At 36.6% G+C, this 17,142-nt stretch overlaps 1 protein-coding gene across 1 annotated transcript in view; it reads right to left on the bottom strand.

Moving 5' to 3' along the window:
* Positions 1 to 16,107, bottom strand: part of LOC128643896 (nuclear factor erythroid 2-related factor 2-like) — a gene marked incomplete at its 3' end in the record, with an annotated part of 43,021 nt that extends 26,914 nt beyond the window's left edge. Inside the window, exon 1 of the mRNA XM_053696668.1 lies at positions 15,891 to 16,107. Coding sequence (XP_053552643.1) covers positions 15,891 to 15,932 — 42 coding nt within the window. The remainder of the gene's footprint in view (positions 1 to 15,890) is intronic.
* Between the last annotated feature and the right edge of the window lie 1,035 nt (positions 16,108 to 17,142).

The following is a 17,142-nucleotide window of genomic DNA, read 5'->3' on the forward strand; positions in this document are numbered from 1 at the left end:
AAGGAATTATTTATTATGCCAAAAATATTATGCACAATGAATTATTAATAAAAAGTTGTTACAAATACAATTACACACAGCAAACAGGTTAAAATAAAATGACAGACCTAATACTTTCCTAGTTTATAAATCTGCCCCCAGGGAGATGGGCAAGAGAAAATGGTCACTCACGCTGTGGAGGCCTCCCTTGTAGAATGAACAACCTTATAGTTAAAAAAAATAAGATTCTTATACCTATTTTCCAGAGATCAAGTTGCCTGACCACACCCTCCTGGGCGGGCTAAGAAACCCCCCTGTCTTTATGACCTTCAATAAACTAAGTTTTTGTCTGAAATTATAGAACCCATTATAATTTCTGCTAGGTAAATCTATTTTCAGATATACTGACTGGCAGTCTCTTCCTTACATTGTGAGCAACGGTTTGATACCAGATATGACAGGGTTGTCATACTTCAATAATTCAATGTCATAACAGTTTTAAACACATATATACATTATACCCATGTCCCTTTATTGACCTTATCAGTTTCTGTGACTGAGGCACTGTTTTCTATCATGCCTTCTGCTGACAGACTGAGCCATAAAGCTCTATCCTGTGTATACTACAAAGCATTTATGAGGCTCCTGGCACTTCAAAGAAACACAAAAAAGCACAAGACACAATTCTTCTTGAAAAGCAAATAACTGTTTTTAGTTCACAAACTAAACAGAATTAACCCCTTAGCAGCTAAATCCTGAGGTATTCGTGACAGTCACCATGAATAAGTTTTTTTTTTCCTTTTTTTTTTTGGTAAAGCAGATTTTCTTGCACTGAATTTTTTTTTAATAAGGTTGTGGGGTGTGCCACTGGCCATCAAAGCATTTTTCAGGGTCCATTACTTCCCAGAAGGGCCGGGGTCACTACAGGAAGGCAATTGGAAGTGTTGCTAGGAGACATCTAATCTAGCTGCAATCAGTCTATTACCCTTGCTCAGTAGAGGACTTTTGCTGCAAAAAGCATGTGTCAATAGAATCTAAGTTATATAATGTCTGCGCATGTATGTATGTATGTATGTATGTATGTATGTATGTGTATGTATGTATGTATGTATGTATGTATGTATGTATATATAAATATATATATATATACATACATACATATACATACATACATATACATACATACATACATACATACACACACACACACTACTAGTTTGATTATACATTTATTATAGTGGTTAGGTAACCACTTTTCCTAAATTTTAGTGTTTGTGATACTCAACAACTTTTCTCAAAATGAAAGAATTGTTGCAGAAAGTATTTAAATTAAAACAGGGGCACTTTCATTCATTAAAAACTTTAGACTGCACCTTTTTAAAAAAAAAATACTTAACTTTTCTTTAGCAAAACCAGACCGGCGATCCACAGCTCCTCTGTACCACAAGGATGAAATCGGCTTCCTCCAAACACGGCGTGGCCTCACGAGCTGGACGCTCTGGGGTGCACGCCGTGATTGGAGGAAGCCAGTTTCGTCATTGCTGAGGTAAGCACAAAGTAGCTGCAGGCGGAGGATTTCTGGTCCAGGTTTGCTAAAGAAAAAGGTATTTTAAAAATAAATGCTGCAATGTAAAGTTTCATAAATGAAAGTGCCCCTGTTTTTAATAGTACTTTTAAAAAACAGACACTCATTTATTCATTTTTACATTCACTTTAAATAATGTGGCTACAGACTCAGACAATCATCATATTAAAAGGGACACTATACCCAAAATGTTTCTTTCATGATAGATGGTAGAGAATACCATTTTAAACAAGCTTCCAATTTACTTCTATTATCTAATTTGCTTGATTCTTTAGATATCCTTTGTTGAAGAAATAGCAATGCACATGGGTGAGCCAATTACACAAGGCAACTATTTGCAGCCACCAATCACTAGCTACTGAGTCTATCTAGGTATGCATTTCAGCAAAAGATATCAAGAGAATGAAGCAAATTAGATAATAGAAGTAAATAAGAAAGTTGTTTAAAATGATATGCTCTTTCTAAATCATGAAAGAAAAAAAATTGGGTTTCATGTCCCTTTACATTAGCATAGATTTTTGTATTATTACCTAACAATCAGTCAATAAACTTACAATTATGTGGCTTTCAGTGAACCTCACCAATCATTTCAGGTAGTGTTTACAATACATAACACCACAGCTGTACACTTGCTTCTAAGAAACAGCAATACTCCTGCATGCTTAAGTGCTGATAATATTTATGGGTCATCTGTGACAATCTGTAATGCCATCTGTCACTTGTGCAAGAACATTTGCAATACTAAAACTCCCTTTTACACACACATTTGTTAAAAAAAAAAAAATATGTTCAACCTTGTAGTTACCATTTGTGGTGAATGTAGGAATAGTTGTTAGAACACCCATGCTTTTTTGGAAAATAAAAAAAATAATTAAAAAAAAGGCATACAATAGAGGTGAAACATTTATACACATATAGGGCTAGATTACAAGTGGAGCGGTACTTTGTGCTCCTGCTCACACTTAACTTTACTAGGTGGAGGCTTTTTGCGCTCGTCGAGTAGCACATGAATTTCAAGTTGAAAGCAAAAAGTTTTCACCCAAGCGATAACCCGACCCATGCAAAAGGCCGAAGTTTGAATATCGTGACCACGTTAACTTATTCCCCCATAGACTTACATGGAGTGCGAAAAGTAGGGGGAAAAAAACGAATACACTTACTCGCGCACAATTTATAAATACATTGGAATGTGAAATATTTACATTAAATACATAGTTAAACAATTTATTAAATAGTAATATTTCTGCTTTTACATGTTTTCAGCTGCAAAGGGAAGGGTTCCAATGTATATATATATATATATATATATATATATATATATATATATATATATATAATAAAAGCAATGGTTTCAGTCCGAAATCTATTAGACAATAAGTCGAGACTAAATAGTCTTATAAGTGCTCCAAGGTGCAAATGCCCATAGATCCCATATGCAGTGGCAAAGCTTGGTGATTATCCAATATATATATATATTATATTATATATATATATATATATATATATATATATTATATATATATTATATATAATATACACACATACATATACATACACATATATATACACATACACACACACACACACACACACACATACACAAAAAAAGATCTCTTGACTCTAAATGCTAATGTGGGAAAAACAGATAATTTACCCTGTAGGGAAAGAAAAGCCCTTAATGAACTCAAAGGTATGGATGATATAGTTGTACGCAAGGCCGACAAAGGGGGCTCAATAGTTGTCTTGAGTAGAGTAGACTACATTAATGAGGCTCTTTCCAATTACAGGACACCAAAAACTATGTTCCCCTTCAGGGTGACCCCACTAAGCTGTATCAGGGAGTATTGAGAACACTTTTGGATGATGGTTTGGAAGATGGGCACATAAATCAGTCCACAAGGGATCATCTTTTCATTGAACACCCTGTGGTTCCCATCTTTCACCATCTTCCAAAGGTGCATAAAACCCTTGACAATGTACAAGGCCGCCAGATCGTGAGCGGTCTTGGCTCTGTATCAGAGCATCTATCCGAATGGTTAGATGCTATTCTAAACCCTCTGGTAACTAGGCTGCATAGTTACTTGAGGGACACGAAACACGTTATTAACTTGCTGGGGGAACAGGACTGGATTAACAGGTGGTTAACGATTGATGTGGTGGCCCTCTACTCTTCTATTCCCCATGAAAGGGGCTTGAGGAAATATCTTTTTTCTTGAGAACTTGTACAGATTTTACAGAAAATCTGAGGAAATTTATACTAAGAGTAACTATGTATCTCCTGACACACAATTACTTCAGTTTTGAAGTGCAGTTTTATCTCCAAAGGTGTGGGACTGCGATGGGTGCTAAATTTGCACCATCATTTGCCAACCTGTATATGGGATGGTGGGAGCTGTCCCACATCTTTGGAGATGGAAACATATAAAAAGATAACATTTTGTTTTACAGGAGATACATAGATGACCTGTTGCTCATATGGCAAGGTACAGAATAATAGCTGGGGTCATTTATGAATGATATCAACAACAATGATATGGGTCTAAAATTCACGTTTGAACATCATGTAAATAATATTTGTTTTTTGGATTTGGCTTTGACAGGTAATAAGAAATATTACGAGGTAATATTAGGTAATTACCTAATAATAGGTAATATTACGAGTGATACCAATAATAAGCCAATCACACGTAATACACTTCTGCACGCCAGAAGCTGCTAGCCTCCGCATGTGCCATTTTCGGTGGCTAAAGGGCAGTTCATAAGATTAAAAAGGAATTGCACTGAAGATGAGGCTTATGGTAGGCAGAGTGATGAACTGAGAAAAAGACTCAAAGAAAGGGACTACCCAGAAACAATATTGGATAGAGCTCAAAAACAGGTGGCTAGTCTAGCCAGAGAAACACTTCTTGACAACAGAATGACCAATACTAAACACACAAAAAAGAAAAGTGAGGGTACTTATTTTGTTAGACTATAGTGCCCAATATAGAGATATCTGCAAGACTGTCAAGAAACACTTCAGCCCATCATCTGCATCTAGGAGTCTGGTCAGCAGTGTTGATAGGGGGCTTAAATAAATGCTCCTACAGAAAGTGCAAAACTTTGGGGAATTTTTTTATCCCCCTCCTGTTTGCCAAAAAAGGATAACAGGGCCCAGAGCTCATGGCTTCAGCACAAGGGCATGTTTAGATGCAGCAAGAGAAGATTTTCAATCTATGAACAGGGGAGGTTTATAGCATTGAGTCATGCCTGAACTGCACGACTTCATATGTTGTTTATGTAATAGCATGTACAGAATGTTTAATCAAATATGTAGGGTTAACCTCTAATGACGTGAATACACGTATCAGAAACCACTTATCAACTATCAGTTCGAGAGAGGCCACTACCCCTCTTGTCCAGCATTTTGCAAGAAAGCACAACAAAACTTTGACCACTTTTCGGTGGCAGGACATTGAAAAGGTGATAACCCCCCAGGGGAGGGGACAGGGACAAATTGCTGGGCAAGAGGGAAATGTATTGAATCTTCAAGCTGGGTACACAAGTTCCTTTTGGGATGAATTCTGAATACGATTTAATTAATTACTGGAAATAAAAATGGTGTCTTATGTTAACAAATGAGCGTAAGCTGTAGTTTTGGTATATTATGAGAGTTTTTTGTTATGTCAATCATACAGTTAATTTCTAAGTGAATTTGAAACTCAACATACAATTTATTACACCTTAGACACGAAGACACATTGTTGTGAGTCTGAAATTGGTTAGATGTATTTATTTTGCTATTATAAATATATAAGTGCTTGCCATGTAATTCCCGTTCTAGTCTGTGTGTAGCTAAATTTATAAAGTCTTTTTTTTATGTCAATTAGTAAAAAGTAATGCATCTTCAATATAAATAAAATTAACATTTATTTGGAGTAAACACAGACATTTAATAACAATGTATGACAAATATACCTTTAAATATGGTAATCACAGAGAAAAAGCATGATTTGTTTTTAACTAATGATAAGTTTCTGTAGGGTACATAGGTCATGTAACATGTGTACCCATTAGCTATGATTACGGCCTAGTGCCGAAACATGTTAGCATTTTGTCATGATTAGATTGTTTGTAAAGATACCTCCATATGTCTTTTTAAGCCGATTTTGGATCGAATAAATATATTTTGAAATTTTAAACTGCATTTCTGCCTCTGTTGTGCAAATTTTTAGTCGAACGCAACGGTTAACCAGAGCTCTGAAGTTCTTCTCTCCGGATGCACAATAAATTTAAACTACGCTCAAGCAAACGCGTTTACTTTCAACCTGTAATACACATGCTACTTCCAAAACATACAACGAGCCACGATAAACCCCTTTACGCTTGCGTGCAACAGTTAGCACACCATTTGTAATCTAGCCTATAATCAGCAATTATATGGGATGAAACAAACAAAAAGGTAAAGCACCCCTAGTTAACTAGGGTACAACTAGTATAAATATAAAAATGCTAGAGCATAATTTGAACCCACTTCTAAAAGTCAAAACGTTCAATTATTAGACCACTAGTCTACCCTAGCAATCTGCAGCAAACCTAAAGTTTCAAAAAGCTTAAACAGTAAATGCTTTTTATATATGTTGCACGTGTATTTGCATACAGGCAAAGGTCTGAATAAATTCATGTGTGGTGAAACTATAGCTGGAAACACTTAAAAGGGACAGTAAACACCTTGAGACTTTATATATATATATATATATATATATATATATATATATATATATAGAACCAAGAGAAGGTAAAATATAGAGGCGCTTAGTGTAAGGAGCTAGTTACAGTATCTATAATAAGACACAAAGTACAAAGAGTTACAATAATTAACTGCTGATTGATATTAGGGGAATAAAAAAGGAGAAAAAACCAGATACATATATAAAGCTATCACAATGTTTGCAGTTATATTGTTTACAATTATGTTGCTAATATCAAATACCTGCAGCTATCTGTATTATATATAGAGATACTAGTCTAGCAAATAATATTGATATTACTAGAACACCACAGATGACAAAAAGTTTCGCAGTACAAACAGTTAGTACAGGCAATTTACCAAAGAAAAACCACAAGAATGTGCATGCAGTAAGAGTCCATATGTGATACTGTTGTGCAAAAAAGGAAAAAAGGGCACTGCCATGTTGTAATTTAGCTTCTTTCTTTGCTGTGGGACATATATAAAAGGTCACTAGAGTGTGCAGTCAATGGCTGTGTGGAAGAGAACAGTGTTCTGAACTTTCATTTATAACAGGAACTGAAAAGCTGGGGTAAGTAGAAAGGAAAGTCCTTCCTTGTAGTGGCAAGTATCCTATGGCTTGTTTCCTGTCTTCCAACGCTTTCACTCACTCTTTCCCCAGGTTCATGTATGCAGTCAGAATCTCCTTAGGACTGAAAGGTTACTGTGTTAGCAGCTTTTTTCATCCGGTCCCTAATTGTGTAGGACGGTGATCCGGTCTGTAATCACAGCTTAGGGGTCATTCCAGAAAGACACAATAGTTTTCTTTAAGCAGTATTTTTTCTCTTTTTTGCAGTCTTGGTGTCTCTAGCACTGTTAAACTAGTGCCTTAAAGGAGTTCAATCAGAATGTTGTTTTTTGCTCCTTGTAGATCCTTGTAACAAACAGTGTTTGTGCTCCAAACACTGTCCAGCAGCAGCTAATCAATTTCAACTAGTTTCAGCCTTGTGCAGGCCTTTCTCAAAAAGTATGACACATAGCAAAAGTCTAGTAGTTGCTTTTGGTATGAATGGAGAGTACTCTCCATTCATACCAAAAGCAACTACTAGACTTTTGCTATGTGTCATAGCAAAAAACAACATTCTGATTGAACTCTATTGGTCTTGTGGGGTTTGGAGATCCCACTTTTCTAATAAGTAATTTTGGGGCTGCATAGTGAGCTAACTACACTTCATTTATAAATTATAATATTACAATATAATAATATTTATTTTCAGGAATTTTCACTAGCATTACCTATAATTGCGCCGGTGTCACATTCTTTCTCTTTGTCCATATATATATATATATATATATATATAATATGTTTAGTTATATGAAAAATACGATTAATATTTATTTTGCCCCCTTTTATGTAATTTAGCTCTAAAGAAATTGAGACATTTATAATTCTCAAAACTTGAAATATACACTGCTATCTGCTATCTCTCGCTAGTTGGCTTTATCAGATAACAACTGCAGAACAATTTGCTTTATACTAACTTTATACAATGACTAGTTGTTGTCTGCAGACTAAAGCCCAGATTGGCTCCTCCAAATAAGGCAAATGGTGGGTGTAGTTGAAAAATAGTTGCAGTAAAAAGTATGCAAATTTGTTTTTAAAACATTAAAGTGATGGTAAACAATGACAGTGTCAAACGTAGTCCTGTTGTAAATCAAAATCAAAATGGACTTTCATTCATTTAATCTCTTAAAACGCTATTTTTTTTTAAATATTTACTTTTATAATCCTGCAATTGACCCTCCGTTCCGCCACTTGTAGAATCGCCGCCATTGATTTTGAAAGTCAAGTTCATTGAACGTGCAATCAAAATCCAGGCCAATTGGCGACTGTAAAAAACCTAACACGCCCTACATTTGCAAAGTGCATGCGCTACAGGTTAGATTGCAGACTGATAGACTGAACGCATGTGCAAATCTAACTGTGAAGACAGAGATGCCCATATGATGATGTAGAGAGCAGGTGGATCCTCTCTCTACTCGGATCATGAACAAATCAGGAAGTAATGCCGGGGGCGGAGCTAGCAACGTTAAAGTGAAGGTTAAGTTTCATCTATTAGATTGTTTCCCCTGTAAATACTCTAAAATTAAATGGGACTTTAATTCATGAATTTTTTGCAATAGCTATATTTATTTTGTTTTTACCGTTTATTCATCCAATTATGAACACTGTTAAAACAACCCGTTTTTTTATTTTTTTCTAAGCCCGGTCGCGTTTTTTTGATAAGCCAATTGAAACACTGGCCGTTAGGCGGCCGTCATATTACGTCACCGCATTACTGGACTCTATGCGCATGCGTTGCCTTCACTTCCTCTCTGGGCCGCCCGGGACATATAAATTTCCAGGGCTGGTCTGATTTCCGAGTCCGGCCCTGCTCACGAAATAAAAATAGAAATAAGCCGGCTCCTAAGCATATGCCCCTTCTTTTTAACAAAAGATACCAAGAGAATGGGGGGGGGGGGAAGATTGATAAAAGAAGTAAATTAGAATGTTGTTTAAAATAACTTGCTCTATCTGAATCATGAAAGAAAAAACAAATGTGGAAGTATATCCGTTTACATTTTACCCGGGTGGTCAGTAAAATCAGCCAGGTGGTGCACCCATTAAAAAGGTCCTGGGGAGAACACTAAAAACAAAAAAGCGCATTGCCTTCAAATTATAAAAGTATCTCACAATTATCTAGAGCTGGGTTCAGAAATCTTTTATTAGTAATGTTGTGCATCATATTTTGAATCGGATATAAATTAATAAAATAGAAACATGTTGCATTATTAATAACAATAATTATTGTCATTATAATAAAAAAAGAACAAATGTCAGATCAGTCCCCTGGTCCTGCTGCCCCTATATCAGCTACATGCAGACCCCAGGCAAGACCACTGCCCCTATATCAGCTACATGCACACCCCTAGGCAAGACCACTAGTCCTGCTGCCCCCTATATCAGCTACATGCACAGCCCAGGCAAGACCACTGGTCCTGCTGCCCCCTATATCAGCTACATGCACAGCCCAGGCAAGACCACTGGCCCTGCTGCCCCTATATCAGCTACATGCACACCCCAGGCAAGGCCACTGGTCCTGCTGCCCCCTATATCAGCTACTTGCACAGCCCAGGCAAGACCACTGGTCCTGCTGCCCCCTATATCAGCTACATGCACACCCCAGGCAAGACCACTGGTCCTGCTGCCCCTATATCAGCTACATGCACACCCCAGGCAAGAAAAAGATATTTTTATGTCACAATCTCCTCAGCTTACCAGAGTAAGTTCTGTGTAAAAAGTTATATACTCAGCTGCTGGTAAAAAAAAAAAAAAATGAAGAAATTAACAGCAGCCAATCAGCATCAGCAGTGCTGAGGTCGTGAACTCTTTTACTGTGATCTCATGAGATTTCACTCAACTCTCATGAGATTTCATAGTAAACTTCCTTAAACTGAATAGGGAAATAACATAAGTGTGCATGAGGCTCAATCCCTTAGCTGTCCTGGGACCGACATACTGATTTGCTGCTTAGAAGTCCTATACAATGGGATGTGGCTACTGAGGAACTCTTGAGGTAAAATATCTTTCTTTTTTACATAGGAGATGTTCAGGTGATATTTTCTAGTCAGCTTTTTACAGCTATGCTGTATCACTTTCAAGTGTTTCAACATTTGGGTATCATGGTCCTTTAATATCACCTGGGTTATTAAAGGGACATTACACACTTTAAGATGGTAATATAAAGTTTGCAATACACTTTATTTGTTTTGTTCCCCTTTCCCTGTAATTCCATTCTGACATTGTGAGCTTTTCAGTTCCTGTTATAAATGAAAGTTCAGAACACTGTTCTCTTCCACACAGCCATTGACTGCACACTCTAGTGACCTTTTTATATATGTCCCACAGCAAAGAAAGAAGCTAAATTACAACATGGCAGTGCCCATTGTTTTATACTTAGACACTAAAACTTTACACTTATTTTCTAAGTATTTAAACAACTAATGAAACTTTAAACAAAATACATCTACATGTTGTTCTTAGTCTATTTTTTTCCATGAATGCATTGTTCTGGCTAGCATGTATCTAGTGTTTAATGTCCCTTTAAAGGAACAATGCACTGTAATTGTTTTCCCTTCATGTATTTCCAATGACTTGTTATACCAGCTGCAGTGTATAAAATGTATAAGAAATTGATTATGTATGTTTATTTTTGTATATGAAATAGCTTGTCTTGTCCTTTTAAAAAACAAACCATTAAATTAGGTTGAGCTTGCAGAAAAATCAGATCTCATTTTTCCCTTTGTACACACACTTCTTTAAGTTATCTCTGTTTTATACTAAAGCCAAACACTTCAAGAGAACAATTGAAAAAAACAGAACACGTTATTACTTATCTCTACTAACCCCCACTGGGAGTGTAATTTCTTCTGTTGGTTATGTTTACACAGCTTTTCTATAGCCAATAATTTTAAATGGGATATGAAAAACACTTTTTTTTTCTATCACGATTCAGATGTAGCATGCAATTTTAAGCAACTATTATCAAATTTTCTTTGTTCTCTTGTTATCTTTATTTGAAAAGCAGGAGTGTTAGCTTAGGAGCTGTCCCATTTTTGGTTCAGCAACTAGGTAGAGCTTGCTGATTGGTGGCTAAATGTAGCCACCAATCAGCAAGCGCTACCCAGGTTGCTAAACCAAACATGAGCCAGTTCCTAAGCTTACATACCTGCTTTTCAAATAAAGACACCAAGAGAACGAAGAAAAATGAATAATAGTAAATAGTTGCTTAAAATTGAATGCGTTATCTGAATCATGAAAGAAACAATTTGGGTTTCACATTCCTTTAAGCATAGAAATGTACCATATAAGTAGGAATATCACAGGTAAAAGCAGCAATTTCAAATGTCAATATAAATGTAAAATGAGCCTTTTTTAAATTGTAATAAACTCCAGCAGGTAAAATTGATCAATGGGAACAAATTAAAGGGGAGAAAAAAATGAGAGTACACTTTAGCTTTAAGACTACTGTCTACTGCTTTGGTTTTTCTACATGCCCAGCACCAAACGCCTTCACCACTCAGTGTTTCATTTAAAGTACTAATAGAAATCACTCAGTCCTACACATGGCACTTGTGCCACAGATTTCTGGCCCCTGAACTAGACCATAAAATCAGGCCTGGTATAAAATATATGTATAGTGTGTCACACTTCATATAGGGAAGGTAATACCCTTACTAAATGTAGTGCAGGTAATCTATTTGTGATGCCATTCATTGATTATGAGGACTCCCACATGTATAATGGTATCTACAGCACAATTTATCATTGCTGCGAGCTTAACAAGTACTTTTTTGGAACCTTGATTAAAAGGGATATGAAACCCACATTTTTTCTTTCATCATTCAGACAGAGAAAATAATTTTAAATAACTTTCCAATTAACTTCTATTATCTAATTTGCTTAGATCTTTTGGTATCCTTTCTTAAAAAAAATATACCTAGGTAGGCACAGGAGCTGGCTGCCGATTGGTGACTCCACATATTTGCAACTTTTCATTGGCTTACTGATGTGTTCAGCTAGCTCCCAGTAGTGCATTGCTGCTCTTTCAATAAAGGATTCCAGGATAATTAAGCAAAATTGATAATAGAAATAAATTTAAAAGTTGTTTAAAAATGTCTGAATCATAAAGGAAACATTTTGGGTTTGATGTTCCTTTAATAGTCTACCTACTCTCTGAGTGGCTGCGTCACTCCAACAGCACTAAGCGCGTTCCATGTGACCAGAAAGCACAGCAACTCCCAGCCAATAAGAAGCCTGTACCTTTCTGTGCTGGATGCCATTTAAGTGTTCCTTTTTTACCAAACCTGAAAATCTAATAGTCATTTTATAACACAACCCTTTATGCCATGTGTGATCCAAATTAAATATAAAGAATTAAATCTCTTCTTTGAAGCTGCAATACCCAAAAAAGGAGATTACATCATCTAAATTACAGTATAAGTTTTTCAAACAAGTCAAAATTTCCAGGCATAATAAATATTAGTTAGCGCTGCGGAATCTGTTGGCGCTCTACAAATACCTGATAATAATAATAATAATAATAATAATAATAATAATATGAGTCAAGCAGGCTAACTTTTCTAGCATCCATACTTTCATTTTCATATATTTCTTTTTAGATTTGATTACTCCATTAAATTCAGCACAACATTCTCTCAAACAGATATAGGCAAGATTACAGAACGATTGCTGGCAGAAGTCTTGCTGCTGAATCCAGATGTAGGGGAAAAAAACTGCCCTTGAAGGAGGGAGTGGACGGGAAGTGCAGAGGATGGTTGCGCAATAAGCTCTTAGCAGTTCCAACAACTCCCTGCTGTGTACAAAGAGCATTAGAGCTCACACGCACAGGAAAGGAGATCCTTTCAGGGAGGTTACTGACAAGAACAGGCATGTTCCAACGACACAAACCACTTGCTTTTATTCTATTTTTCAGGGTTATTATTGTGTCTTCAGAGTAAAACAATATATATTTTTTTTTTTTTGTTAGTTTAAAAAAAAAAAAAAAAAAAAACATTAGCTCTATCTAGAATTAACTTTTTTCCTGTATCTTAAATGTGATCACCAAAACTAATTCACGTGACTGGAATAAAACTGTTTGTTCAGCTAAAAATGACATAAAATCTCTGGAAAAATATTATATGTGAAGGATAATTAAATAAACATACATGAAAACAAGGTCATAGTTAAGGAGGAACAACCACCTCCAAAAATTCTGATATTAATAAGATATTGTCAGGACTCAAGAGCCTTCTTTTACAATAATATTATCCTACATGATTGCCGCAAGAAAAAGAATTTAGCAGCTATAGATCTAAATGCCACCGAAACTTAGGCCTAAGGATGAACTAATTCTCTTGGTATCCTTAGTTTAAAAGCATATCTAGATAGGCTCAGGAGCAGCAATGCATTACTGGGAGCTAACTGCTAATTGGTGACAGCACAAAAATGCCTTTATTTCCCCATTGGTTCACTAGATGTCTTCAGATAGCTCACAGTAGTGCATAGCTGCTCCTTAAAAAAAATAAACCAAGATAATGAGGAAAATTGGATAAAATAAATGAATTGGAAAGTTGTTTAAAAAAAACACATGCTCTATTTAAGTCATGAAAAATAAGAAATTATAATATTGGGATTCATGTCCCTTTAATATCATTGGGTGTCATAGAATGTAAAAAAAACAAACACAATGACTATTGCATGAACTTCACAAATATTGAGAGTGAGATTTATGCTATCTACCTTTTTGTTGTGGTGGGATGGATTTTTGCAAAGAAAAATACTGGAGAGCAATAAACATAAAATATATATATATATATATATATATATATATATATATATTATATATATATATATATAAAACAGAACATCTAGTATAGTAGATCCAGTGTCACTACACTAATGCAGCAATATAATCACCCCAATCTCTTACATTTTCCAGACTTTGAATTAAAGACAAAAACATACAAATATGCAGTAAATATGTTGCATGACCAGAAAGACATCAAATCAACTTGATGGGCTGCCTATGGCTGAAACAAAGTAATCATGAAAAAAAAAAAACAAAGCACTAAGGTCACAAGTATGTCCACAAATATTTGGTTACCTTCATAATTTAATAAGTGACTCAATATAAACCATATTGGAGACTTAATTAAGGCTGTGACACACTGCAAGCGATGCGGCGCGAGGGGATGCAGCTGCTCCGCACTGCGTCGCATCGGTTTGCAAGTTCAATTAAGGCTGTGACACACTGCAAGCGATGCGGGGCGATGCGGGGCGAAGCAGCTGCTTCGCACCGCGTCTGAAGTTCAAATATTTCATCTCTGAGCGCTCAACTACGCGACCTGATGCAGCAGAGTGCACAGAGATGAAAAGGCAGGACACACTGAGCGCGCACATCCGCATCTACACGATGCGCGCCGCTCCGCTTGCAGTGTGTCAAAGCCTTTACTGCAATCTGATCTCTAGGTATTCAAGGAAAAAAGGGTACAATATGGCAACAAACTTTCCCTTAAAGATAGTGAAATATTTCAGTTCAAGCATGATTCACTTTCAATCTATTTTGGGGATTCACTATGCTTACTTCCTGATTATCATAAAGTATCCCAAGGCTGAAATGTTTTTTGGTATCCATCTTCTAACTTAAACAGTGAAGTAGTAATAACAAAAAGTATTTCTGAGTATAACAGAGGATTCCAAATATCAAAATAAAATGGGAAGTGGGAGGAAAATGACATTAAAAGTAAGGTACCATTTACTAACTTTCTGAAGTGCTTTCTGGTATATAAATGTTGATTTTGTAATGATATATTTAAGTGATGCAAACAGCACTCCCAGGCAAAGCCCAATGTCAATAAAACAAAAAGGTGTTTAAACATCATAATCAATCAGTAAACAAATATGAGAACACAATAACCAATGAATAGTGTTGTGCTAAGTAGTTATTGGATAGGTTCCTAAAGAAAGCCATATGGTTAACCCTGTAAGTCTATGATTTACTATTTAAATAATATGAATAATTCAAACAATCTGAATCCCTTGTTATGGCCAACAAATTAACTAGACCTTTCATGTTCCAACTGCTGGAATATAACACTTGTTCAGCTCATGACTTAAACCCCCCTAAAGAACCCCTTGAGACTATGTATCTGCTGTTGTCACGGGGAGTGCAAGCAAACTGTGATCAGACTTCTTGTATAACACCAGCACAGTGCTGAAAAAACAGAAACCTAAACAGCATATTAATAAACAGATTCATCATACATAAATGTTATAGACTATATTATTAAAATAAACCCTTATTCATACATAATGTATGAACTCATAAAGTATACTTAAAACAGGATACAGTAAGCTTTTATTTTCTAAATTATTGTAATAAATGTATACATTCAGAAATGATGTAAGATTTAATTAAATGTAATAAAATGTATTATATAAATTGTGATTAGAAACTAGCTTTAACCAGGAATTCGTATGTGTTAAGGGAAAAGCCAAACTTATTAATTTTGTGCTTTTAAAGTCCATGTTAAAAAAACAACACATAAAAGCCATTTTATTCTGCAGTATAAACCACTATAACATCCCAAGACAGAAGATCATATTTCCAATTAGGCTTCTACTGTTACTCCGACACCTCAGCTTTGTATGATGACAGATAGCTGCCCCACATAGAAAATGGAAGTAATTATACACGTTGGATTCCGACAATCCTGCTCTTTCAGGTATCTGAATGATAACTCCTCAATGTATGTAACATAATAAAATGTGAAGTAGGTGTGACCTTTACCTCATTAACCCATTCACTGCCACACAACTTCACTGCATTCAGTGGCAATCCATTTCGTCCTTTCGCACTCAAGGGGATAGTTAATACGTCATCATAAAGTGTTAATACAGTAAAATACAAGCGATCCATAATAATTACAAGAGCTGGTGATCATTGTGGCAGCTCCCAATAGTGGATCCAGTCTAGGTGTCGCTCTCCAAGGGGGCCTCTTATGTCGCAAACTCACCTGTTCTGATTGATGTCCAGGTGGCATCTCGATTTCCATCATGGTGACCCAAACCCGGGCCGGGTAAACTCTCTTACAATTATATTTGATAGAATATCCACTTCGATGTGTCTTGTCCTTACTATGTTGGGCCTTTCTCAGCAGTCACCGGCCTGGCTGTTAACTGACACACAGTCCTGAGCAATGTGACGGGAAAGTACAAGATAAAGATGCACTGAAATGTCACAGCTTCCTAGCCAGTCAGAGCACAGTAAATGATCGGCTCCACCCAATGCCGATGATGCAATACGTCACGAGGTAGGACTGACAGTGTAAAGTTGTTGGCAAAGCTTCCCAGTTTCTGATCTGTATTCTTTTTAACTGTTTCCGCGATCAGAGTATATACAATACATGGGAGTATAAACACTACTTTAATTCAGTAAATTCATCAGTATAGGACTGTCTCCTGCAGCAGGCTGGGGGTGGGGCAGCAGCTTTATATTCCCATGTGAGTGGTGAGGGGGCAGCTGCAGGGGGAATGCTTGAAATAGCACGAGGAAGGAATTGGAGACAGTATATGACATGGTGGTGCACAAGAATTAATATTTTAACCTTTTATCTGACAGACTATGAGAAGCTCGGATGTCTTCAGGAAACAGTAAGATCAACAAGAATTACCTGGACATTGGAGAGAACCACAGCTATACAGCATACTTTTACTTCAGAAAATGGTATAGGACTATAGGGGGGTTTAGATGAGGGCTACCAACAGTTCTGCATTTTTCGTGTCTCCAGCAACAAAAAGAGGAGCCATATTTTGGGGAGTAAAAGCCAACACCTTCTCTACAGGCACACACTGCTGAGAGACCCTACCAGCATGCACCTATTGTACAGGCACACACTGCTGAGAGACCCTACCAGCATGCACCTATTGTACAGGCACACACTGCTGAGAGACCCTACCAGTACCTACTGTACAGGCACAAACTGCTGTGAGACCCTATCAGTACCTACTGTACAGGCACACAATGCTGAGAGACCCTATCAGTACCTACTGTACAGACACACACTGCTGAGAGACCCTACCCGTATCTACTGTACAGACACACACTTCTGAGAGACCCTGCCCGTACCTACTGTACAGACACACACTGCTGAGAGACCCTGCCCATACCTACTGTACAGACACACACTGCTGAGAGACCCTTTCAGTACCTACTGTACAGGTACACACTGTTGAGAGACCCTTTCAGTACCTACTGTACAGGCACAC

The sequence above is a fragment of the Bombina bombina genome, unplaced genomic scaffold (assembly GCF_027579735.1).
Source record: "Bombina bombina isolate aBomBom1 unplaced genomic scaffold, aBomBom1.pri scaffold_1441, whole genome shotgun sequence".
Taxonomy (NCBI): Eukaryota; Metazoa; Chordata; class Amphibia; order Anura; family Bombinatoridae; genus Bombina; species Bombina bombina.